General features: G+C 30.9%; 2 protein-coding genes across 3 annotated transcripts; one reads left to right on the top strand and one right to left on the bottom strand.

Moving 5' to 3' along the window:
• Nucleotides 1-848: 848 nt before the first annotated feature.
• Nucleotides 849-9,925, top strand: LOC113402719 (hexosaminidase D-like). The gene is made up of 4 exons (XM_026643027.2): nucleotides 849-1,406; nucleotides 2,108-2,299; nucleotides 7,748-7,860; nucleotides 8,547-9,925. The coding sequence occupies exons 1-4, from the start codon at nucleotides 1,062-1,064 to the stop codon at nucleotides 9,520-9,522; spliced, it is 1,626 nt and encodes a 541-aa protein (XP_026498812.2). The 5' UTR covers nucleotides 849-1,061; the 3' UTR covers nucleotides 9,523-9,925.
• A 5,115-nt stretch (nucleotides 9,926-15,040) lies between these two features.
• Nucleotides 15,041-19,782, bottom strand: LOC113402736 (muscle M-line assembly protein unc-89-like). 2 transcript variants are annotated; one of them, XM_026643044.2, is made up of 5 exons: nucleotides 19,565-19,782; nucleotides 18,245-19,361; nucleotides 16,871-18,062; nucleotides 16,492-16,694; nucleotides 15,041-15,871 (listed from the first exon to the last, which is right to left on the bottom strand). In XM_026643044.2, exons 2-5 carry the CDS (start codon nucleotides 19,334-19,336, stop codon nucleotides 15,209-15,211), a joined length of 3,150 nt encoding a protein of 1,049 aa, XP_026498829.2. In that variant the 5' UTR covers nucleotides 19,337-19,361; nucleotides 19,565-19,782; the 3' UTR covers nucleotides 15,041-15,208. The 2 variants fall into 2 exon arrangements, with proteins under 2 accessions (XP_026498829.2, XP_064074830.1); XM_064218760.1 differs by lacking the exon at nucleotides 19,565-19,782 and having other exon boundaries at nucleotides 18,245-19,426.
• Between the last annotated feature and the right edge of the window lie 6,745 nt (nucleotides 19,783-26,527).

Genomic DNA, 26,527 nt, shown 5'->3' with positions numbered 1-26,527 from the left:
ATCGATTCGAAAACGTGATATTCTGAAGTCCCATAAGTATATTATAAATAAATATTATATTTAGATTTGATTTGATTTTGATATAAGGACTGAAGAAAGTAAGAAATTACAAAATGAATGCAATTATTCCACTTCATCGCCCCGTAAATGGGCTGGAGGACAACTGTATATAGGAGAATTGTATCCGACACCACAAAGGTTTCCTAGTGGTGTTTACTTCAAGGCAGTTCTCGAGGTATTTTTTATAAAACAAACAAAAATTAGGCACTAATCTCTCAGTGAAGATTGTACAGATTTAAATCCATAATCAACGTTTAAGATCCATATTTTCATCATGTCCCGTATACTGTATAAGCAAATTCAAATAACTGCTACTTCTACTTGGTGGTAAGGCTTTGTGCGAGTCCGTCTAGTTTAGTACCATTCTACCATGAAACAGCAATACTTAGTGTAATATAAGGACAAGGAACATATTAGGTCTCGATGTAAGGGATGGTTAATATTTCTTACAGAACCAATGTTAATGGGCGATGGTGACCGCTTACCATTAGGTGGTCATTTTTCAGTTAGCCTACATATATATGAAATAAAGATAAATGTATTCTCATATGTGTACGTAGACTAATACACGCTCAATCTATCATTTTTGCTAAGACATTATATAATCAACATTAGCGGAAGCCTTACAAGTCCAAGGCGGAGGCGTAATTATTCAGTATGCTGTTAGAAGTCACTCGACACACGTATAACAGAAAAGTGAATATAAATTATGTAGAATATGCTAATTGATGGTAAATCTATGGATTTACCATCAATTGAGGCAAATAAATCTTACAAAGGAGGTTCTATCTGCATTTCAAATAGTATTTCACAGACCGAAGTTGTCATAAGTCCATCTGTCATGCGAAGTGTAAATAAATTTTCATTTCTAAATAATAAATCAATGGATCAATAAAACCTTCATAGTTTGGACCTGATCAATCTCCTAAGTTCTCTATCATATTTGACATTGGCTGAATATTTTGTGATAGCGTGCAAAGAAACGCCATATCGAAAAAAAAATGCGTCTACTTACAAAACGGCTACCAGTCAAAATAAAGTGCTTATTAATAACCGGAATAGTGACATCCATATATATTATCGTGTCGTATAATTTATTTGAGGATGTGTTCACAAAGAAATCTAAAGATATGGGAAAGAGGAATATTTCTTATCTGAAGTTACCAAATGTTATTGTCCATTTGGATTTCAAAGGTTCTCCGCCGAAATTGGGCTATCTGAAGACCCTGTTGCCAAAATTCCAAGAACTTGGAGTTACGGGTCTCCTTATGGAATACGAAGACATGTTCCCATATAACGGCAGATTAGTCAATATAAGTGCGAAAAACTGCTATGAAAAACCCAAGGTACGTTACAATATAGTGGTTTCTTTATGTGTGTATTTGTGTTATAAAACTATTTAAATAGTTAGCTTTTGTTTTCAATTTATTATTATTTGAGCAGAGATGGCTCTGTGTATAAAACACGTGAATTCAAAGTGATATACATATATATATATATATATATATATATATATATATCGGTAGATGTACGAGCAAATGGGCCTACTGGTGGTAAGTGGTTACCACCGCCCATAGACAATGGCGTTGTAAGAAATATTAACCATTCCTTACATCACCAATGCGCCACCAACCTTGGGAATTAAGATGTTACGTCCCTTGTGCCTGTAGTTACACTGGCTCACTCACTCTTCAAGCCGGAACACAACAATACTGAGTACTGCTGTTTGGCGCTAGAATATCTGATGAGTGGTTGGTACCTACCCAGACGGGCTTGCACAAAGCCCTACCAGCAAGTTAAAAGTTAGTGCTAGAAAGCTTTAGATGTATAGAATAAACTCTGTTAACTCTAACTCAATATGATCTTGTAGTACCGTGTTTTTTTTTTATTAACTATAAGTATGCATTTAACATTAAACTAGTGTCTAAAGTAAAAAATTTACATTTCTAAAACCTTAGACTAACCTCATTTAATACGACGATAAAATTATATTTTAAATATATACGCTTATGGTTTAAGTACTAACATTAATTTTATTATTTAACAGTTGAAGGAATTCTTAAAATTGGCCGTACAACTAGGGTTCGACATAATTCCATTGGTACAAACTTTTGGTCACATGGAACACGTTTTGAAGCTAGCAGAGTTCCAGCATTTAAGAGAAATACCCTCTTATCCAGATTCAATATGTCCGAGTAATTCAGAAAGCCAGATGATTATAAAAAAAATGCTTGAACAGGTTTGTGTTTTTGCAACTTTTTATTAATTTTCTGAAAGACTAAACAGACATATACTAGTGAAGGGTGCACTCTCATTGGTTAGCTATTGCGTCATCAGCAGCAATTGACCAATCAGTATTAATATTAAATTTGAATTTGTTAAATGAGATTTGATCAGGGTTTCAAAAATTACAATTATTGCTAGTTAATTTATAGATTTATTTTAATATTACATACTTTATTCATAAAACAAAATAAAACGTCTCAAATAATCATCGATATTTAAAATGTAAGTGCGCCTAGTTTTAATATGGTTAAAGTATTCAAACTATTTAAAAATATAATCACAGTAACGACCACGATAAAAAAGGCAAAAAATTATATACAAGACTAGTTCCACTCCTAGCTTGGCCCGCTTGTGACAGATGAGGCAGGTGTTGGGCAAGCCTTTATAATGTTTGTACTTATCACAACATGTGTGCCAAAATTTATGATAATCGCTTGAAGTTGAAGACTTGAAGGAGTAGCAAAGAAATTTGCTTTCCCATTTATAATATTTGAAATGTAAAAAGACTTAGATCAAAGTAAATTGAATTGTATCTAAGATTCTCTCGCCATGAATATTTTATCTTACCTCGTGACCGGGTGGTCAGTGTGTAGGGTTAACGATTTTTCATTACATCGTAGTGTACTCGTATGTGAGAATTATTAATAACACAATTAGTCTGACCCAGATTTAAATTCGTCTACGGGATCAGTGACTGAAAATGGCGATCGTTTTTACAGTTGCCTCTTATAAATATACAATTATCCTCTATATTTATATCTAATATAATATTACAAGTAATAATAATAATGTAAGTATTTTAAAATATTAAAATTAATAACGTCCTGGTCTATATCTGTCAAAGGAGACTAACCAACGCCCTATAGTATAGTAGTTCTTAAGTGTATCCGTAAAGACTGCTAATGCCGCCTGATAATACAGTCCTAGGACCAACAATATTACATGCTTTCGAAAGCACAGAAATATAACCACTGTACACCTCCAAATTTAGAGCTGCTATTGAAAATGTCTTGATCCTTGAATCCTGAATAGTTTTTAATAAGCTCGATACTCTGGGTTTGAACTCGATACCTCATGATACAGCCTTATAAAGTTGCCTTGCATTTCTTCTTTTTGAGCGCATCCCTCGATCCTTTGGTTCTGCGTAGAGATGTTGGAATACTCTAAATCGTTTACGGGGAATGTTTGGGTTTGGTTTGGTTTGGTTGTATAAAAAGGCAGTACTTGTGATATCATAAATTTTAAATTAAACAAATCTTAAGCGGTTGCGTTTAACAATGCTCCGATAGGAAATAATTTTCGACATACAGATGAGTCAAGAGGATAATATTATGTAAATTGACAATTTCTTTACAATCCTACAATCTATACTAATATATAAAGCGGAAGAGTTTGTTTGTTTGTTTGTTTAAACGCGCTAATCTCAGGAACTACTGGTCCGATTTGAAAAATTCTTTTTTTGTTGAATAGTCCATTTATAGAGGAAGGCTTTAGGCTATATAACATTACGCTGCGACCAATAGGAGCGCAGCGACAGTGAGAAATGTTGCAAAAACGGGGAAAATTATTCACATTTATGGACTTTCGATGCGTGCGCAGCATAAACGTTTTAAGTTACTCAAAAAATGTGTATGAAAGATATATTCCTCTTTTAATAATAAAAAAAATGAGTGTGCTAGCAGGCGGGGCGCGGCGGCGGCTGAGGGGGAGGCGGGTCAGCCCCGCCGCCGCGCTCGCCACTCTCACCCGCGGTGTAGTTCTGCGAAGTAGCAATGCACATAACGACTTAAAAAAATTAACATTCTTAATAGTTAAATTATTTATCAAAATTAGGTTTTGTTATCAGCTTATTTGCTCATTATTTTTTATCGTTTAAAATCGATTACATTTAAATCATAATCTGCTGTAGTTTTAACTTACGATATAAGATAAAATTTCAATGAACATTCCTTCGTACTTTGCAAGTAAACAATTCAAACGTTTCACGGTATAAATAAGGTATAAAAATAACATTACACACTTAAAAAAGTTCAAAATGGCGAGCGATACTTTCACCGATGCAGATTAATCATCACTGAGAAAATAAATTATGCAAATAAGCAAATAGGTGAATATCGTTTAAAATGACTACACAAATAAATTAGTAGTTCAATATTTCAAGTAATTTCTATTACGTTCAAGCATATTCAACACGGTTGTACTATAATCACCTTATGAAATAATAACACCAAAGGAGAAACAATCTAAACTTCTTATTGTTCGGTTTGTTTATCTTATTACGTTTAAGTTAATATTATTTGTTTTCAACCGACTTCAAAAAGGAGGAGGTTATCAATTCGTCTGTATTTTTTTTTTATATGTTTGTTACCTCATAACTTTTCACTGGATTTTGATAATTTTTTTTTGTTTGAAAGGTAGTGCTTCCCGTGGGGCCACATTTTAATTTTATCCTGTTACGATGATGGTATCCCTATGAAAACGATATAAGTCCTAAATGTGCATTATGTATGTGCGCGATAAATAGGTGAATAACTCAAAATTGTGCCAACCAATTTTAATGATTCTTTTTTTATTATAAAGGATATACTTCAAGGGTACTATGGTGAAAGTTTGGTAAGGTTCTGAGCATAGGATCCTTGACAAAGTAACGGTACGGAAGGGAACGGAACAATTCTAAGGAGCACGTTAGCGATACTCGGCCGAATCTTTTAGAAACAAAAATTTTGACAAAAAAAAAACCGACTTCAAAAGAGAAAAAAAGTAATATGCTCTAAAAAGTAAAAAATAATTGCTTATTATTCTACAACTTAATAATCAAGTAACTTATTCTACTTACCAATATGTAGGTACGTTCTGTGTTTCCACGCAAGGAGATAAGTATGTACCTACCCACTTTAAATCTAACTTAACACAAACCTATGAATAACAAACAATGATCACAATATTTTTTAGATTTATACTATGTAAAATGAAATTAAAAATATTTAGACTATTTAAAAGTCAGCAAAGTTATTACGATAATATATTATAGTTAAAATTATTGTTATTTTCGGAGGCGGTGTCAGCCAAGGTAGGTTTGTAAATATATGATATACTCCAAATTTGTAAATCTGGTCTATCGATAAATACACTTCTTCTTGATGTTTTTTAAACCCTATACGTACATAGTGGTCCTATATAATGACAGAAAATTGGAATCAAAATTGAGTGTTTAAGCAAACATGTCTACCGTCAGGTATTACAATTCATGAACTTTTCTCCTAATCCAAGACAAAGAAAAGTCATTCAGATTTACTATTACATTTCCTGTTGAACGTTTTGTTTGTTTAGGCAGAGTATGAATTTTGTTTGTGATTTATTTATTTACAATTGACTTTTTCTTTTGTCTTACATCCAGATGTCGATACACCTGCATCGAATTGTTAACAAAAAAAATATTCGCAATCGTACACTATTGTACAATATTTCTTTTATGTTTAAGAAAAGGGTTGTCATAATTGACCGTATAACAATAAGCAATAAAAACACAGATGTTGGTAATTTATTTAGACAAACTTTACCGGTAATTTTAAGAGGAACAAGAGCAGACATTGTAAGGTCTTGCCTTAAAAGTTCACCGTTATGGAAATTTGTCCATACCTTAAAACTATCTACGAATATGAGAGCACATTTGGGGGGAGGAAGTACAAATTTTCCTTCAAAGTTACTTTTAATAGGAGATGGAAAAGTACCTCATTCTGAAAATAAAATTGAAATTGATCGCGATTTAGGAGAAAAAGTGACTAGCATAGAGGATTTAATATCAAAAGTTTACCCTAATATCGTCGAAATAGAAAATAAAGATTACCAATGGATGTGTCAAAGGGCAATATTGGCGGCGAGAAATAGTAGCGTTGACGAAATTAACGACCTAATTTTAACCAAACTTCCAGGCGATATAACTACCTACACATCTATTGATAATGTAATGGATCAAGAAGATGATGTCCATTACCCACAAGAGTTTCTCAATTCTTTAAACCCGAGCGGCCTTCCACCACATTCCCTGAAGTTAAAAATAGGTGCTGTGGTAATTTTACTCAGAAATCTTAAACCACCAAATTTATGTAACGGGACCCGCCTTCAAGTAAAATTCCTTCGCAATAACGTGATCGTTGCAACAGTTTTGACTGGTCCGGCAGTTGGTCAAACAGTGCTTATACCTCGCATCCCAATGATTCCAAATGATTTACCTTTTAATTTTAAAAGAATTCAATTTCCCATTAAGTTATCTTTTGCCGTAACCATTAATAAATCACAGGGCCAAACATTTAAACACGTAGGAATCGATTTACGTCAAGACTGCTTTTCACACGGCCAACTATATGTCGCGTTGTCAAGATCGGGTTGCGGGCAAAATCAGTATGTTCTTCTACCACAAGAAAATAAAACTAAAAATATAATCTACGCTGAAGTACTGTAAAACATATTATTAAATCTTATTGACGATTATAATAACAAAAACCAACGTGAGCAATCAAACGATAATCATGATAGTGTTTCCGACAACTACGCGAACGAAGTCGCGGGCACAGCTAGTTAAATATATGACGTCATCCTTCAATTCATAATCAAATATGTTTGTTCAACATACAAGTATTACACGTTTTTATTAATGGATATAAAACCCACCGGTTCGGAAATAAACACCTCAAACCCAAAAAGAACCGACGACAGAAATTCGCGGGATATTTTTGTTTTTTTAACAGCTATTCATCATTATTTTTGAAACGTCCAAGACGATGATAGCATCATTTATGAAGTCGTTAATGATAAATTAACGTTTAGCACACAAACGTTCTGTTATTATTTTTAAACTTACAGTAGATAATTCTTAATTGTTCGGATGATAAAATAAAAATAGGCGTTCTAGATCTCACGGCGTCTCAAACGACGATTCTCCTATTTTAGCTGTTTGCATTGCGGGAGCATTTTGTCACAATTGTATCATTGCCCTTCCTAATATCCGTCGAGAAGTAATTATGTTTGTTTCGAACATTAAAAAAATAGATAGTTTTAACTGCCACACTGTAAAATAGCTTAAGTTAAACTATATATGTGGCTAATTAACTTATTAGATTATTTAGATTAGTCTTTTTCATAGTATCAATATATACAATATATGTTGTAATTTATAAGTGTAAGTATTAAATATCTCGTGATTAAAAAAAACTGTAGTCCCAAAAATTCATATTAATTACATAATACTTAATTTACTTTATATATTTAATTTATATCCGAATGATGCTCTAATTCAGCTGCAGGACATTTATTAGCCATTACTTTACTTTTACTTTATTATTAATTACATGTTTAATATATAAATTTTATATAATTAATAAAATAAACACTTCCTTTGCAGATTATCGAATTTCACGAAAAAATCTTCCCGGTTAAATATTTGCATATTGGCTGCGATGAAGTATTCAATATAAATAAATGTCAACGATGTTTGAAAAAAAATTTACCGCATACGTAAGTTAATAAAATTATTACAACAATTTTTTTTAGTAATTCCATTATTTATTAAGAATAAATCAATATATAATGCTTTAGTTACACCTGATATAGGCCCCTTAGATTATTATTTATATACATAAATAGAGTGTGGCACTACAAAATAACTAAAAGAATCGAGCCAACTTTATTATCTTGGTGTGCGTTACAGCAACACTTGACACTCGACAAACCTAATAGTAATTTAAAGTGTGCTTATACTATTTTTTCGAAGTTCCTGTTTTGACAGTTTATCTAGACGTCTAAATAATTAATGAAAGGCCCTCAGAGACTTGAAAATCAAACAATCTTATTGATCAAAACTAAATATTTATAAAGCCGAGATGGCCCAGTGGTTAAAATCGTGCAACCGTGCAAACCGATGATTGCGGGTTTAAACGCAGGCCACTGAATTTTCATGTGCTTAAATTGTGTTTGTAATTCATCTCGTGCTCGGTGGTGAAGGAAAACATCGTGAGGAAACCTCCATGTGTCTAATTCTGCCACATGTTAATCCACCAAACTGCATTGAAGCAGCGTGGTGGAATGTGCTCCAAACGTTCTCCTCAAAGGGAGAGGAAGTCTTAGACCAGCATTGAGAAATTTACAGACTGTTAATGTTAAATATTTATATTATTTGAAGCAATATTTTTTTTCAATTCCAGAGAAATTTATTTGAGTCAAGTTCAAGTTGTAGCAGACCTCGTTAAAACCATCAGTCGCAATACAACTGTCTTAATATGGGATGACATGTTCCGAGGTATCCCTATCAACACTTGGGAGAGGATAAACCACCAAGTTGAACCTGTATATTGGGATTACGGACAAAGTGTAAGAGTTTCACACGTTAATATGAGAAAGTATTATAAGAAATTCAAGAATATATGGATCGCATCCTCGTTCAAGGGGGCAGATGGTCGAGCAGCAACGTACCCAAACATAAAAAGGAGACTATGGAATAACTTTAGTTGGATGAATAAGATCAGGGATTACAAATTTGGCGGAGAAAATGAAGTATTCAACTTCGAAGGTATAATCTTAACAGGCTGGTCGAGATACAACCATATGGAACCTCCTTGCGAATTATTACCTATATCAATACCGAGTTTATTCCTAAATTTACTATTGATAAAGAAATTTAAGGAGGGTCTCGAAAATGTTGAAAGTTTTGACCTAACCGATTTTTATATGAAATACTTACGTGATGAATTTTCTGGACTTTTACACTGTAGTCATTTGATTGATATTGATTATTTTGATACAAATCAATGCTACTTTGATGGCAATGAGCTCTATCAGCTCTTTTTAAGCTGGGATCTGATTAATACGAACATTTTAAATAGTCTAAACGAATTCGATAATGATCTATTTGCCGTAGACTTCTATTCTCAGACGCATAATATCAACACGATCAAACTTCGACAGAACAAGGAATGGGTATATCAGTCTATCAATGAAGTCGTGTATTATAAAAATAAAATAATAACAATTTTAAATCCGTATTACGATGATTATTTCATAGAGGAATACAGTCATTTAAAATTCTATAAAACGAAAGCGATTCTAGATGATATGCTCAAAGCTTTAAAAAATGTGTCAAAAATAAAAACATGGACGCGACGACCATACAAGTATAATTAACTATTTTAATTAATTATATTACGTTAAGAGAAGATGTTATTTTAATTAAGAAATATTAATTTATTTTAAAATATATTTTTTACAAATTATTAAAAACTTTCTCTGTAAATTTAAAAAAGGAAGTAAAACAAAATAGAAAAAAAAACTCTTCCTCTGGTTTGAAATGTAGATAAATAATACTACACTAAATGTACTAAGAAGAACCAGTAAATGTCAGTAGCTACTGCTTTTTTATATACAAATGTTGAATAAAACACCGATGAACCTCTATTGATACATATCAAAATAAATAAATAAATAAATGTTTAAAAATTGTACACATGTCGAAAATCAATTAGTATCACTTAACTGTACGTATGTACATTATCTTTGTAATTAAAATGTATTAAAATGTTATGATGTATATTGAGTTTTATTTATTAGATTAGATTATAATAAACATATTTTAATATAATTTCATTATGATCTTGTTTAATTTATATAAAAAAAGGAATCAATAGTTTTAGTTTATTATTTAGCTGAAATTTACATTCCAAAAATAAAGCATTTTATTATAAATAAACAGTATATTTCGGTTCACTATCTTAAAACAGTTAACAATCTCGCGAGATAGATTATAATCTAACGATATTTATAATGTTACGGTGAAATATAAAATTCATATCAAGCTGAAGGAAAGTGCTAGAAAACAATCATGAATTTGTGGAATGAAATTTACAAACTACAAAGGTGGTGGAATATGCTCCAAATAAGTTATATTACATATAAACACGGTTCTATCCGTTTCCGTTCTTAACAGCTTGAACTCCTAACAAAGTGCTACGTACAACGGGAACGTATATTGTTTGAAAACACTTCAAGTTTGTGTAATCTAGTTTTAAACTTAGGTCATGGAAAATATTCTCAAGTATCTCGAAGTTTGTAAGTAGTGCTACATGTGTCTGAGATATTGAACGATAATATAAAAGTTTTGCAAAAAAACATTCATACGAATAAAAAAAACAGTAAATTTCTTATATATTAACGAATTTCAACTAAAAGCATAAAAGTAAATTCATACATTCTTGTTGACAAAAAACATAACGTAATTGTGAGGTTATAAAAACATAATATAATTGTAAGAGCCTGCAATCGCATTTAAAATTTACGGCCTTTTCAAAAGAAATACTTATTTGCGTACACTCTCTTGAAAGCACCACAAGCCTAATACTTGTGTTATCGGATTGGAATGTTTAGGAACATTGTCTAAATTTCATTGTGTATATATTAACGTTGCTCCAGTAGGTATAAGTGTGGTCTGTCGAAGAGCTCTGTAATAATAATAACTTATATAGTGAATTATCATTTAAACAAGACTCGTATTATGAGAGTAAACCTAATTTTCTAAATACAATTTACTATTATAAAGTCTCCTGCGCAGTTACCTAGTCTCCATTGAAAATAGTCAATAAGCCGTCATCGTCATCATCTAAAATAACCACCAATAAAAACAATTAATTTACTCGGTGGTAGGGCTTTGTGTAATCCCGACTGGGTTAAACACTCATTGTATATTCTACCACCAACCACAATTACTTAGTATTGTTGTTTTACGGTTTGCAGGTTGAAAGAGCTAAATTAACTTCATGCACTAATGACACTTGTCAGTCTACTTAACAAGGTAATAAAATAAAACAACAATATCCAAGTTATAATTCTTCTGTTCTCATGTAAGTAAATTAAATATTAAGCAACGTATATTGTTGTATGTGAAATAAGATCGCATGCCATAAACGAACATATTCGGAATAATAATGGAATACCTAAATAGATTTACTTTCTCTTGTGATTACGGAAAGCTCTTATCTTATTAGTGGAGTTACGTTTTTATTGCTTCAAGTGCAACATCCTACACACGAATTATTTAGACGATATTTTTTCCAACGAAGTGAAATATAAAAGTGCTTTTATTCTGTATTTATTAAATGTAAAATTTTTTGATGTTATGAGAAAATGTATGTATTTTTTATGTTTTAGGTTGGTGGACGGGATAATGGGTCACCTGATGGTAAGTGGCCACAACCGCCAGAGACATTGATGACATGAAATAATATTAACCATTCTTTACATCATATCAAAACCAATCACTACCAACCGTGGGAGTTAAGATCTGTATCCTTTTAGCCCGCAACAGTTGTTCACTCACCTTTCAATCTGGAACACGACAATATTATACCCTGTACAAGATAGCTTGATCTTTTTGACAGATGTAAATTTTTCTGATCGATGTAACGGTGCAATGACGAACACATTTTTTTCTTAATTTTTGTTGGGGTCTCTTTGGCTAGTGGTTGGGGTCTCTTTAGCTGGTATAACTCTTTTTAGAAAAATAAGTTAAAAAAAATTGAATTCTAATTTGAATTACGCATTCCATCGTTCCATCGACTGTTATATGTGTTATATTTTCTCTTTCTCATCACTAGCCCGTCTCTCAAAAAGATCAAGTTAACTTGAACAGGGTATAAATACGGCTGTTTAGGCCTATCAAGAAGTCAATGTATAATTTCTAAAATTGGATTGTTCAATTTCCTGAAGTTTAGAAAGAGACACGCATTGTTCCTATATATAAATGTGGTAAACAAGAATAAAATTTCTACTATGGCTAAAGTTTTCGAATCCCTAATTTATACACATATATATCACAATGTCAAAAATTATATAAATTACTATCAGCATGGATTTATAAGTAAACGCTCTACATTAACCAATCTGTCTTTTCATGTTTCTAATATTTCTGAATGTATTTATATTGGCCTTCAAATGGATGCCATATATACAGATTTCTCAAAGGCCTTCGACAAGGTTAATCACTGCATTCTTTTAAATAAGTTGAAATCATATGGTATTTCGGATTGCCTGCTAGAGTGGTGCAAAACTTATTTAATGGGTAAAATCTCAAGAGTGGTAATCAATGGACACCACTCTAAACCATTTGTGGTTTCCTCGGGAGTCCCATAAGGATCGAATTTAGCGCCATTGTTTTTCAATATATTTATTAATGATATTGTACCAATATTTAAGGATTGTGACGTGAGTTTATACGCTGATGATCAAAAATTAACTAGAGTAATAAAACAATTTTCTGATGTGGTTTTATTACAGGAAAATCTATACAAATTAATTGAATGGTCAACAATAGTCAACTATCATATAGACTTAGGATAAATTTGAAGAATGAAAGATGCAATCTGTTTAATATACAAAGTCTGGAGAATAGGCGACAAATAATGTCAATGAAATTTTACTTTAATTTAACTTTTATCAAGATTCTACATAAACGTCCCTCACATTAATTCCCGTAACATGAGTCATTTCTTTTATACTAGATTATATAGATCGCAATTAAGAAAAAAATCCATTATATCGAGATTATCAGTGTTATACATCATCATCAGTAATCAAGTAAAATATTTAGACATATAAGTAGGTCACGATAGTCGCCCTCAGTTCAATCGAAAAATAAAGATTTTTTTGTGTGTGCTCATTTTTTAATTTTATAGTATATCTTATCGGTTTTATTAATTATAAAATAGTTAAAAATAAATTATACTTCTTATCTTTAAATATTGTTTATATTTAATTTATATTTTTAATACGTATTGTACAATATGATAGCGCGTAGTGAGACTACTTTTAAGTAGTAGAACTTTTGCCTAGATAATTTTGAAATGTACTTTTTTTTTAATTTGATTTAATATTGTATCTACTGTTGGTTGTCTTAATGAAAATAAATAATTTTTTTTTTATAAATATGTATGTTTGTTAATTAGCGGTAGAAATTTTTGCAAGTTCTTTTGAGTAGAATTGGTAGGTCTAGGATTATATAACATAACATACCTAATTATTGAAAGTATATAAGTTTATTTTTAATAAAAGTTGAATTTACAAGCAGCGTTTACGTTGCAGAAAATGTGTTTATAGACTAGTATGTTTTTTCAAGGTTTAACAAAAATATTGTGACAATTTTCTATCTACAGACCAAAAATGGCATAAACGCAAGATTGGGCGTACTATAAATAAAAATGACAAATTTTAGGCCCAAGTCGAGTACTACCAATTTATTTGAACACACATTCCAGGTTTAACGAAACTCCTTAATTCCAGAAAGCACTAAAACGCCCTTTTACGATCTCTCAGCGTCTGAATGTACACACATATGGTGTATCTTACGTTCGTGTAATGTTTTTGATTAAAATGTTCCTCTTTTTATTTAATATTTACAGATAATATATTCAATCTGTTAAAAATGTATGCTTAATAAATTATGTCACTTTTTTAACTACTAATAAATTTCTAAAAAAAAATAACAATTAAAATATTGTATTTGTTTGTAATAATAAGTTTTTAATGCTGATTTGGATACGAAGTGAATACTTACAGAATAGCATTGCTGGTGGTGCACTCTCATAAAGATTGTCCCTGTAAGAAATAACACTAACATGACGCCCACAAGTCATGTAATAATTTAATGTTGTCTCTTGTGCATTTAATTACAGTAAAACGGATATATTTTATATCCTCTCACAGTGTTTATGACGTGCTGTGTACACATCCTAAAGCAAAACTGTTAATCATACGAGTCTGTCAATAAAAATATGTAAAGCGAAAAATATATCTTCAATATGAATCGTAATTATGGTGTGCTATTTACCCTTTTAATATAAAAAATGAAATAATTATGTATGTTGACATCTGGCAATTTCATAAAATGCACGTTTAAGGGAATTTTGCATTTGAAAATGTGTTTTAGCAAATTAATTAACGCATAATACTCTGCGGAGGCGACGAAGCACGTTGCGATAACAAACAAAAAAAAAAACACAAGAAAAAAGTCCAATGCTTAGGCTATAGATGCATACAGCGTTTTTAAATAAGCAAATTTTAAATATATTTTGAGGAGAAATTAAAGATTTTCTAACTTTATCAACAATAATTGTTACGATTTAATTAAAGTAAATATTTTTACTAACTAGGTAAATTAATCTTAAATAATGTTCAAAAAAAGCACTAAATCTCTTACTTTTACTCATTTCATCATCACGATAAACAATACAATCAGCGCTTTAAAATCGCCCATTTGTAAAATCCTTATGTAAAAGAAACAATCTATTATACAGTAAATGTTGGTGAAACTCCGGCTAGATTACAGAGAGCATAATTAAATTCCTCGGAAAGCTTTTGAGGTAGCCGTTATACGTCAGTTCCACTAACTATAACAATGTGTTGGAAAAATAATGTCATGCTATTTCCATGAAGTTGTGTAAACTTAGTGTGTTGTGTTTCATTACAAGCTGTGATCGAAATTGAAAAATTCTTTCACACAAAGAAAACTTAATACAGATCAGATCTTATCTTCGTTCGTCTGTCGTTTCGTGACAAGATTAATACGTTTTAAATGAAAAGAGTTTTGTTCTTCATTCAAATGATAATAGGAAAAAACTTTAACTTTTATATGCCTCTATTTTAAAAATTAAAAAAATAAATGTAAAAATCTTTATTTACACACAGCAACAAACATCAATATAAAGTTTTGTATAAAATTATATAAAAAAAATCATAAATAATAATAATAAAATTAACAGTATCACTTATACGTATGTTATAATATTCACACGTCTACTCATATAACAACCGACTTCACAACTACTTATCTTGTCTTAGCATCACAATCTTCTTTACTTTTAATGTCTTCTATTTCTGATTTGGATTTGTGAACTGCAGGCACTTCTATTGGAGGTGGTGTAATTGGTACCAAACTACCATCTTCTTCGGCCACTTTAAGGCCAATAGTTGCACCAAGTTTTGCACTTGCTTGTTTGAATGTATCAGATAATTTTACTTGAACGACATTTATACACATAGACGTAAGAGCTAGACCAAATACAAGGTACAATATTGACGCCATCATGAACATAGGATGATCGGGAACTAAATCTCCAAGACCAATGGTGGACATAGATATAAAAACAAAATAGAAGGATTCGAAGAAGTTCCAAGTCTCCCAAAAATTGTAGCCAACTGCACCAATAATTATGTAAACAACCAAAATAAATATAGCTACGGATATAGGTAGATTGAACTCATCGTCTATTTCGAACACTGATGGCGCGGGTGTATCTGGTTCTGTGTCGATTTCAATTTCTCTTAAAGTTCCAGGTTTCGGTGGTAGAGGAGGTGGGACATCACTTGGTTTTCTTACAACCGGTGGTGGCACACCTTCATGCATTGAACCTTCTACGTCTTCTTCATTAAATATTTGAGAAGGACGACGTACTACGTCGTAAACTATATTCAGACCTTTCATGACTTCCTGAAATTAAAATTGTTTCGTATTACTACACACATATTATTTGGCAGAACTATATAAATGAATCTAAAGTCAAAAAGTCGATGCGACACCATTTCATTAAGACTCATTGCATGACAAAATGTGCGATTTGTACAAGAAGAGTACAATATGATATATGATAAGAATATAAGGTATATATATCATTTACAGAAAATAAAATACAGAAAAAAATTATCAGATTAATAAATAATAAATACTACTTGTTCGGGTGTGAACTTGTAATCATGAATATATAATAAGTAAAATAATTAACAGCCTGCAAATACCCCACTCTTCTCCTTTTGTGTTGAAGGTTAGGAGCTATTTCCAATACGCTACTCCTATAATATGAATTGGTAGATACAAATGTGGCAGATATTAATCTAAGTCTTCCAGTTTTCCTTACGATTTTTTCTTCACCACCGAGCACGAGATAAATTACAAACAAAAATTAAACACATGACACTTCAGATTTGATTATTCGGGTGTGAACTTACAATATTGAATCTCGAATCGGTGTTCAGATGTTTTCACTGCGCTATATCAGCTGATAGCACCAAACAAATTACATAAATGTATTTATAATATTAAATAAATGTTACCTGCATAGTTTCTGTTCTTCTGACTCTTTTACAACTTCTCGTATAGTAAAATCTACGTATAAAAGCCCAAAAGAATTTTATAATTCTGGTAAATAATTTTCCAAAGTCAGCAAGTACAATCAAGAAAAGAGGGATGCCAATAATAGCATATCCAATTGTTGCCACTCGTCCGTAAGTTGTTTTTGGAGCTATGTGACCGTAACCTGAAACATCAAAATAGAATTGAAGATGAATCACAACTTTTAACATTACAATATGATTGTGCTAAATTATTATATGAATAAGGTGTATATAAAAATAAAAAGAGTTTTTTTTAATTCATTTGTTTTAATATATGATCGATTATAAGTGTCTAAACTTTTAAGAAACATTATCTTACCGATAGTTGTTACTAATGTCAAACAATAGACAAATGAGTTCATAAAGTTCCAAGATTTCTGTCCACTGTAGGATGTCACGCCAGCTTCATGAGCTGTATGCAATTGGTCTTCAAATTCATGAAGTTTCCTTCTAGCTAACGATTTCCATTCTTCTTCTCTGAGACGATAACTTTCACGCCAAAGAGTTTCAATAAAATCTCTTTTTACACTTCTAGTACCACATTTATAAGCGTTTTCAAAAGATCCTTCTAATGTTTTAAATAGCATTCCACCTAATCCACACATAAATATTAATAATAATAAATCACAAATACATCTGTTTCTGAGTAATCTGATTTTATTATAATCATCGATATGTTCGTTTTTAAACTGTCGCCAATTGGCAATAAATTTCCACGGTGATAGGTTAACTGTTTTGTCTTCATTAACTTTTTCAGCTTTAGGTACTTTTTTATCAAACTCTTCTTTTTCGATTTTCTTCGCTTTATTTTTATCGGCTATTGATCGTTTTCTTAATGTAGACTTTGGTATAATATCTTCATACTTTTCTAAGTTATGTTGATTAACGATATTACTTTGAAATTCTTTTGTATCATTTTCATTACTTAAGAGTTTAAGTTTACGCGTTAGTTCAGCTGATCGTTCTAGTAAATCAAATTCATATTCATTTTCACTAGGTGAACTAGAATAACAACTTGACGTGTACTCTGACTGACTTACATCAACAAAGCCTCGCTTATTTTGTTTTTCGGTATCGTGTTTAACTTTAGGCTTTGACGTTAATCCTGAGAGAATTTCTCTATCACTTATAATCTGGATAGTTTTTGGACATGAAATACCTCTGGTTTGTCTTAGCGTCACAGGAGTTTTGTTTGGAGTCTGTAAGATTTTACTATATCGTTTATATTCTGATGGCAGTCTTTGATCATCTTTAGGTAAAGATAAACTTCGAGCCCTAGCTTTTTGCATTAATTCTATTATTTCTTGACTAGTTTGACTCATCCCCGTTGCTGTTAGATCAAAAAATCTTGTATCTTCAGCTCTGTTGACTGATTGTGAGCGTTTAGCTCTTGGAGATCTGTTTTTTATGAAACGACGAGGAGTCGGTATTACCTTTCGTCTTGTTCCATTAGTATTAATACTTTGTTGATATGTTTGGTCTTCACTCATTTCACTTTCACTAGTTTTACTCTGCAAATATTATTACGAATTACTTATTAGTGTTTCTTCATATTCTAGCACTATATACTTTAACTATAATACACGTTTTTGATATATTCATATATATATCTTTATTAAATCAAGAGAAAATACAATAGTATCAACAAACCAATAAATATGAATATAAGAAATATATTGAAATAGGAACTGACCACGAATCTGGATGAAGATTTACTTCTCGCTGGTTTTACAGGTGGCACTTTGCTTTGTGGTTCATTTACTTGTTTAGTAGGTTTTGTTATGACTGACTTCGCATCAGTGGGTGATTTTTTACTTGGTGTTCTTACAACTCTTTCTCTTATTTCTACAACGGGTTTTTGATCCTGTGTCAATTTTTTACTAGGCGTTCTTTCTACTTCTATAACTTTGGTTACCAGTTCACCCGGAGTTGAAAGATCTTTAACTGTTCTAGATTTTTGACTTTGTTTAATTTCCTTTTCTTCGGGAGTAACCTCTTTTTTGACAGAAGTTTTGATCATTTTACTTGTATCTATGGGTTCTTTGGTGACTTCATCGGGATAAATAATTTCTTCTAACTTTTTTGGTGGCGTAGGAAAAGATTGTGGAATCTCTTTGTCTTTTGGTGAAAGTGGAGGTGTTGACAACATAGTTTTTGTATCTTTATTTTCTGGAAATTCCATCGTCAATGATCCTCTACGACTAGAACCTTCATCTTTAAGACTCAAAGTATAATTAGTACTGAGAAATTTATTGCTAGGATCAATAAAACTACCTTTACGCTCCAATTTTAAGATTTCATCTTTGTCCGGTAAAGCAAAAGGGGAAATACTTCTTCTTCTTCTTTCATTTGCCGCCATTACTCTGGCTTCAAGTATTTCATCTGTATCAATATCATACACTGGGTCTTTAGCTTTCACTTGTTCTTGAACTAAGCGTTTCATTTCTTCATAAGTATTATCCGCCTCAATTTCACGTGAAGAACGTTGTGGATGTATTTCCTCATCCTCGGATGTTGTGTCTTCGTGAGGAACAGATATTCTACCTGGTTCCGGCGTTTTTTCTCTTTGCCTCGTTGCTGAACCTCTATTTTTGGATAAATTTCTTCTCTTTCTAATAGACATAGACTGGGACTGTGGATCAATCTCCATTGTATCTTCTTTTGACCTAACTGGTGTTCTTGATCTTGAAATAATTCGACCACTTGTTTGAGCTTCAGAATCAGATTTTATCACAGGAACTTGAATTGATACTGCAATGTCAAGATCACTCTCATCGTCACTCATTTCCGAAAAAGACAATAAATTCGCCCTGAAAATAAATTAAAAAAACAAATTTATAAAGAATCTAATTTCATACTGAACAAAATAATATTTCTAATGGTGTTAGTACCATTTTATATCTATATCATAGATTTTAAATTTGGCAATGATTTAAGTATCTCCTGCCAATAAATTTAGTGATGACATATAAGGCTGAGAGCAGAGATTGATATTAGTTAAAATTTGACTTACCATTTTGAACATCTTTTTAAGCATTGGGGTCATCACCGGCTTATTTTAAAGATTCTATTTTTGGTTTCACGTCAATCGAAATGTAAACAAACATTGACTTGAGCGAGAGAAATTGCCTTCTCCAAAAGAAAATTTTGCACTTAAATAATTATTATAAGGATACAAATAAATAATAATATTGTAATTAATACGTAAAAACTTGTGTTTTCTGAATAAACGTTTGGAACGCGTGAAGACTGAGCTCAAGTGTGCCAAGCTTACCGGGCAGCGTTCCAAATTTAAAACAACTACAACTACATTTGCTATGTTTGTGTGAGTTAAAAATATAAATTCGTTTGACTAGTCAAGCTTGAACTGTTTAAATAAAGCAAAACTTTTTTTTATGAAACATCTTAATTGTGTTAAGATTTTTCACAATTTATTTTTTTCTTTCTAGAATTATTTCTAAAGTGTTATTTTGCGTTACATAACATAAAATTAATCGGTCTATTATTACTTATTTAAAATCTTAATTGAGAACCTAAGCACGTTTTTGTTTTAGTTTTATTAACACAATGACGAAAATAAATACTTCATCTAATGCTTTGTTCAGGCTTTGAAAGCCTGCACTGAACATCAGAGGATTGTGTTGTCGTTATTTAGGTTAAAAACAAGAAGAAACAAAATTACTTCATTTTGTTTGAGCATTTTCAGTAAGTGCAGATAAAACAAAATGAAAAATGATTGGACATTTACAAGGCAATAGCTAAAAACGAAATACTTATTTTTTATAGCGCCTGCAATGATTCTGAATGCAATTAACCACTTAGTAAAATTGCTTTATAATTTTACAGGCGCTTTAAAACACAAAATGAATATCACAAGATAATAAGCTTGTTTCTTTTTTCTTTCTAACTAATGTTCAATAAATAAAAATTAATAATTCACATAAAAGATAAACGCTGTTCATTAATCAATTTATTACTTTCAACGTCTTCATACATCTTATGTTGATATGATTTCAGTTACCTCTGAAATACATTCTATTGAAAATAACTATAAGTCATTTTGATTGATAAAAATATAAATTGTTTGTTTCAAATTACTTCACTCAGACAAAGACGAAATGGGTCTTAAAATAAAATATAATTATCGAAAAATGGCAGCTCCATTATAGATAATTTAAATTATTTAAACAATTGTTACGAGTTTCTTTAAATCAATTTCCCTGTGACAAATAACATACATAGTCATTGGAATAACATTTGCATTTTTCTTTTAAAATATAAATATAATTTTATTTAACAAGACGGAAACATAAAACGTTGACTAAACAAGGATATCTTTTTTTAAATGTTTAAAAAAAATTTAATTTAAGTAAAAGAAAAAGTAAAGTGCTCTTCTTAATAACCCTCATAACTTGAATTTCTTCTGACGCATGAAGGTTTCCTCACGATGTTTTGTTTAATGAATTGTTAGCACAAATGAAACTCATGAAAACTGAGGAACTAACAGACCCTAACAAACGTTAGGTATGTTAGCTCTAACACTTCGGATTAATTTTGACAAACAGATGAACGTATAATTTATACACATACAAGTTCTCTAACTAGTATTAACAAACACGAACTGTAGTTATCGCCCGCAGCTTCGCTCGCGTTTTAAGGATCGGTCATCATGTGTTAGGAATAAAGAAGAACCTGTCCTTGGAGTTCAAACTTCCTTCATACCAAATTTCATCAAATTCGCCGTTTGGCAGCAAAAGAAGCACAAACAGAGAGATTTGCATTTATAATATTTGTATAGTATGTTCATGTTCATGTTTCGCGGAAAGTTACAAGCAAACTAATATTTTTGAAAATAGAATGTCATTATTTTGATTTATATCAAACCGATTATATAGTAACGTTAGGTACCTATTGTTGTATAAATGGTGCCGGCGTAGAACATAGAATTCCAAAAAGTCCATGTCTTCTTTTTAGTGTCATTGCCGTTCACGTGCTTCATGTATTCTTTGAAACTCTCCTCATAGTCCACCAGATTATCTTCAATGAAGGCGAGGAAGTGGGCGTTGCTCTGTACACGATTAGATTTAAATTAAAAGATCACATCAATCCTTATTTTAGTCTGATCTCGTTTATCATTAGTTTAACAATAAATATATTACTTTGAAAGTTAAGCAAAAAATTAATACATGATTTTTATTCGCCTTTTAAATTCAATATGTGTGTCTTGTTTAACTACTACTAGCAGTTGCACGTAAACAAATCGCAACAATTATGCAGTGAGTAGCTAAAATTACAGTTTAAGTAGGAGAATCGAATATTATACAAAATTTTAGCTTTCAGATAGTGTATGGACACAAGTGAACCATAAAGTCTGTTGATTTTTTTTGAGTTCTTCTGAGTCTTGATTTTTCACTTTATGTCAACCCAAAATCAAAACATTCTTTATTCAAATAGGCCTTCATAACTTATGCATGCCATTACCAACGCTATGTACAAACGTGACCTTCTACCATCGAGTACGTTAACGCCTCCTTGTTTCCAATTAACGTAATTAAAATAGTTTACTTGGTGGTAGGGCTTTGTGCAAGCCCGTCTGGGTAGGTACCACCCACTCATCAGATATTCTACCGCCAAATAACAGTACACTGTATTGTTGTGTTCCGGTTAGAAGGGTGAGTGAGTCAGTGTAATCACAGGCACAAGGGATATAACATCTTAGTTCCCAAGGTTGGTGGCGCATAGGTGATGTAAGGAATGGTTAATATTTCTTACAGCACCTTTGTCTATGGGCGGTGGTGACCACTTACCATCAGGTGGCCCATATGCTCGTCCGCCAACCAATGCCATAAAAAAAAAAAGTTACCTTTATAAGAGTTTGATTTTCTATCAATTTGTTCTGTATTTTGGTTGCAACTTCTGTTCGCACTTGTGTGATGTTCTTGTCATATTTATCTTCGTAAGGACCTGGAAAAACAATTTAATTAGAATTATTTTTATTTAACCGTGGTGGTATGATTTTTGCATGCATTTTATACTTAGTTTTATTTTGACATATTATAAAGTGTTAAATAATAACGCTATGATAACGATCATAGAATACAATGTCGGATGTAAAAAAAAAAACAAAAATCACTTTTTGTTATGTGTGGGTTTATACAACCAACAAAAATAATAAAGCTACGTTAAAAAAATGAAGAAGTTTTCTGTATGAAATGTATTTTTTTATAGTCAGATTTGAAAAGCGTACGTAGAAAAACGCATAAACCCATATCTAGAATCTACCATTGAAATTATATAAGTGACGCTATAAATTCCAACGGATACATTATTGTTGCAACCTTTGACCTTCAAAAGGTTTTATCAAGTCCTCGCGGACAAATTAAAAAACACGGAATATTTTATATTATAAACGAAAATTATCGTGTTATAATTTTTCTATATATGATACGGCACCCAAAAAAGATTATTGTTATATTTGGTATAAAGGTATTGTCAAACAGGGGGGGGGGGGCATGTAGTTAAGTTTATGACTTCATAAAGAAGTTTGTATCGAAGGGTGATAAAGATTTTCGGTCATATAATTATGCAGACTAGAATCAAAATCCTATAGTATTAAGTATGTATGCTCATGCAACCAAAGAATGTGATCCTACTATAATACATAGATTTCTTGAAAAAGGACACACCCAGAAATAACTTGTTTCTGTTCATAGTGTGATCGAAAATATCACGAACATAAAATCATTTGGAATTCTCTTTGTAATTCAACTATAACTATATAATTTTTTTAAAGAAATTATATGATGGTTGCTACGTACTGATAATAACAATGATTTCAAATACCTACCGAAGAACTGCTTATGCAATTCTTTTCTAGCTTGTTATTTTATTTACACGTAATATTATTTACACGTAAAATTATTAAAATACATAAATGTGACTTTTTGATCTGAGATGTTTGTGAGCTTGTGAATTTGAATAATTTATATTGATTTTTATCAAGTTAGTTTATTTCAAAAGACTTTATTGTACAACCTCCTAGTAGCTGAAAGAATGATTTTGCAAATAAAACAATGCTCACAAAAGATGATTAATTTAATTATTTTTTAAGTTTCAGAGGTTCAGTATATTATTTGTGAGGTTTTATTCAAAAATACTAAAATACTGTCCGCTTAAACTAAATTTAAGCTTGAAGTTTTTTTTTTAAATAATTTTCAAATAACCATTTGTATTGCTGAATACATCCTAGTAAGGTCAGCATTATTAAAATATAAATATATGAAAAAACATCTGTCAAAAACGATACGCGCAAAGTTAGTATTTTTTCCAGTTAGACAAAGCAATTTAGACAACTAGTCTATAATTATAAATTTAACAGTATTGTGAACAGAACTGTACAATTATTCGGATCTTTGCCTTGGTTAGGATTCTTATTTCTGAGTATCATGACATCTTGGTTGTTTGTACTTTTTCTTACTAAACATCGCAGACCGTCTCTTTATATAACATCTCTATTTTATCAAGTAATAGCTTATCGCTAAATGGTTTCGCTGCTACATTTATCACGACAAGTGCCTTCCACTATATCCTTGTGAACTTTGAACTTATGGATAGTATTTTTGTACAGCAATTTATTCTTAAAGTCGTATATATAAAACTAAATGCATTTTTCAATAAAAAACGTTGTATCGTTGATAATGATGGGTTTCATTAATATATCTTTTAAATATCTATGTATGAATATTAAAAGCGAGAGCCACTAATAGAGAGGGAACTAAGTGTATTGTCATTATTATTTTTGATTGGTAGTGTTGTGAATATTGTGTGAGTAATAAATTTTCTATTACGTATAATATAGATAATATTGTTGGAAGTACTTTGACATTTCAAGAGTTGTTTTTTTTTTAATATTTATAATGCGCAAGGGTATATTTCTTTGGTCATGTAGTTTTCTGTTTCTAAATAAAATGTCAATATAAATTTCTAGTAGTAACTTCTTATTTAAAGAAAAACAAAATCAAGTATCATTTATTCAAGTACCCTTTTAAAATCACTTTTGAATCGCCATTTTACAGAATTGTAATAAACGTAAAACTACTAAGATTTCACTATCGAAAATCAACATTATTCTTATTATGAATAATGTAGTTTCGGCGACAGTAATTGGACGCCGTAAAATATTACGTTTCAATTTCAAGCAAAATTTAATCGATTTTTCAATAGATTGCCAGTCGTAAATAACGGCACTTTTCAATCAGATTTTTCTAGATTTTAAAATCGGCTTATAAGTCATCTGAAATCTGAAATCAATCTGAGAGGTTTTGGTTCCAAATTTAAATTAAAATGTTCCATGCGTTTAAAATATTCTGTCATTAAAATACATTGAGCTAAACTTTTGCTCGTAACTTTAATACATTTACTTATTGCAATGAACGACGAAATTTAAGCTACGAATTTAAGTACATATTAGGTTTCAAGAAAAACAGTTTCTGATGTATGGTAAGAATTAAATGCACTTCAAAAAAGTTTTATCCTAAAATGAATACGCGTGACCGAGTTAGTTTAACTACAGGCACAAGGGGCATAACATATTAGTACCCAAATTTGGAGACGCGTTGACAATGTACCGGATGGATTTCTAACACTCCAGTGGTCTATGGATGGTGGTGAACCTTTAAGTGGCCTATTTGCCACCTATATTATAATTTAAATCTTATTAGCCTTTAATTGAATACGTAAAACACTCTATATTTAATTTTTACAGCAAATTAATTGATTGACCATTTTTAATAAGTCCTTAACATAGGTAGGTTATAATGTTACTTTTGCTGTTGTAAATTTCTTTATTGCACACAAATGGTTATACAGGGAATATACGATAAAAAATATTTAAAAAAATTTGTACACAAGCGGACTTATTCACAAAACAGATCTCTCCCAGGAAACCTTGAAGTGTAAAATTTAAAATAAATAAATAATAATAATACAAAAGCAGTAGTAATAGAAAACCTAAAAATAATTGCAACAGATAATAAAACAGCGTTGTTAAAAGAAGTTTACATATTAAAGTACGTAAATATTAATAAAAATAGCTGTCATGTCTGAACTCGACGAAGGTATTTGGGTCAATGGGTCGAAGTATATTTCCAGTACTTCTCTGTTACAAAGGTTTTCAGTACCGGGAAATGTGGTTATCATTTTCTTATCTTACTCGATGACATGGAAACTAATGACGAAAACATACGTGTATGAAAACTATAATTTGTGATAGAAAAAGAAAAATAGAATAAGTATTTTAGTTTTTTTTTTCTTAGTTCATTTTGTATAATGTGAAAATAATTCGTCCAAAGTCAATTCCAGTCAGTCCAGATATAATAAAAGTAAAATAAGGTTTTAATAAATTTAGAGAACTATTAAAGTAAAATTATAATTTTACTTAAGATAATTAACTTCAACGATAGACCTTAGTAATACATCGAAATATTTTAAAACATCTTTACTAATATTATAAAACGCGAGCAAAATCGCGTTTAACAACAAGTTTATTGTATTATAAAAACGTTAATATCAAGTTAAACAAATGAAAAGTGGTTTTCAATAAGCTTAATACAAAAAGAGAAATTGAAATCAATATAATTTTTCGTAATAAAAGAATAAAGAATCTATTGAACCGGATTCAATTTTCTTCTGACAATCTAAGTTCGCTTAAAGGATATACTAAAGGCGAAACTCCAATAACAATAAAAAGCTAAGCAATGCTAAATGCGCGTTCAGTTTATAAATAAAAAATCTTTAAGTTTTTAACAAAGAGGAAATAAATTTTGTAAAATTTCCATTTTTTTTTTATTGTCAATTAAGTGCCTACTATATTGTGCACAACTCTGTACATAACTATATAATTCACGAGACATTACGTTTCCTCACGATGTTTTATCTTCCCTACTGATCACGAGATGATTTAACAATGCTTACCTGG

Source organism: Vanessa tameamea, chromosome 24, assembly GCF_037043105.1.
Source record: "Vanessa tameamea isolate UH-Manoa-2023 chromosome 24, ilVanTame1 primary haplotype, whole genome shotgun sequence".
Lineage (NCBI taxonomy): Eukaryota > Metazoa > Arthropoda > Insecta > Lepidoptera > Nymphalidae > Vanessa > Vanessa tameamea.
Note: the sequence above shows the minus strand (reverse complement) of the source record. Positions and strands in the feature narration are given on the sequence as shown.

What these genes read in the sequence shown, in the direction of transcription:
- LOC113402719 (XM_026643027.2), top strand. Translation starts at nt 1,062, where the DNA reads ATGCGTCTACTTACAAAACGGCTACCAGTCAAAATAAAGTGCTTATTA. An exon ending in ACTGCTATGAAAAACCCAAG is followed by an intron (nt 1,407 to 2,107) that starts GTACGTTACAAT and finishes ATTATTTAACAG; the next exon opens with TTGAAGGAATTCTTAAAATT. An exon ending in AAAAAAAATTTACCGCATAC is followed by an intron (nt 7,861 to 8,546) that starts GTAAGTTAATAA and finishes TTTCAATTCCAG; the next exon opens with AGAAATTTATTTGAGTCAAG.
- LOC113402736 (XM_026643044.2), bottom strand. Translation starts at nt 19,336, where the DNA reads ATGAGTGACGATGAGAGTGATCTTGACATTGCAGTATCAATTCAAGTT. An exon ending in GACATTAGTAACAACTATCG is followed by an intron (nt 16,695 to 16,870) that starts GTAAGATAATGT and finishes TTGATGTTTCAG; the next exon opens with GTTACGGTCACATAGCTCCA. An exon ending in GAAGAACAGAAACTATGCAG is followed by an intron (nt 15,872 to 16,491) that starts GTAACATTTATT and finishes TTTTAATTTCAG; the next exon opens with GAAGTCATGAAAGGTCTGAA.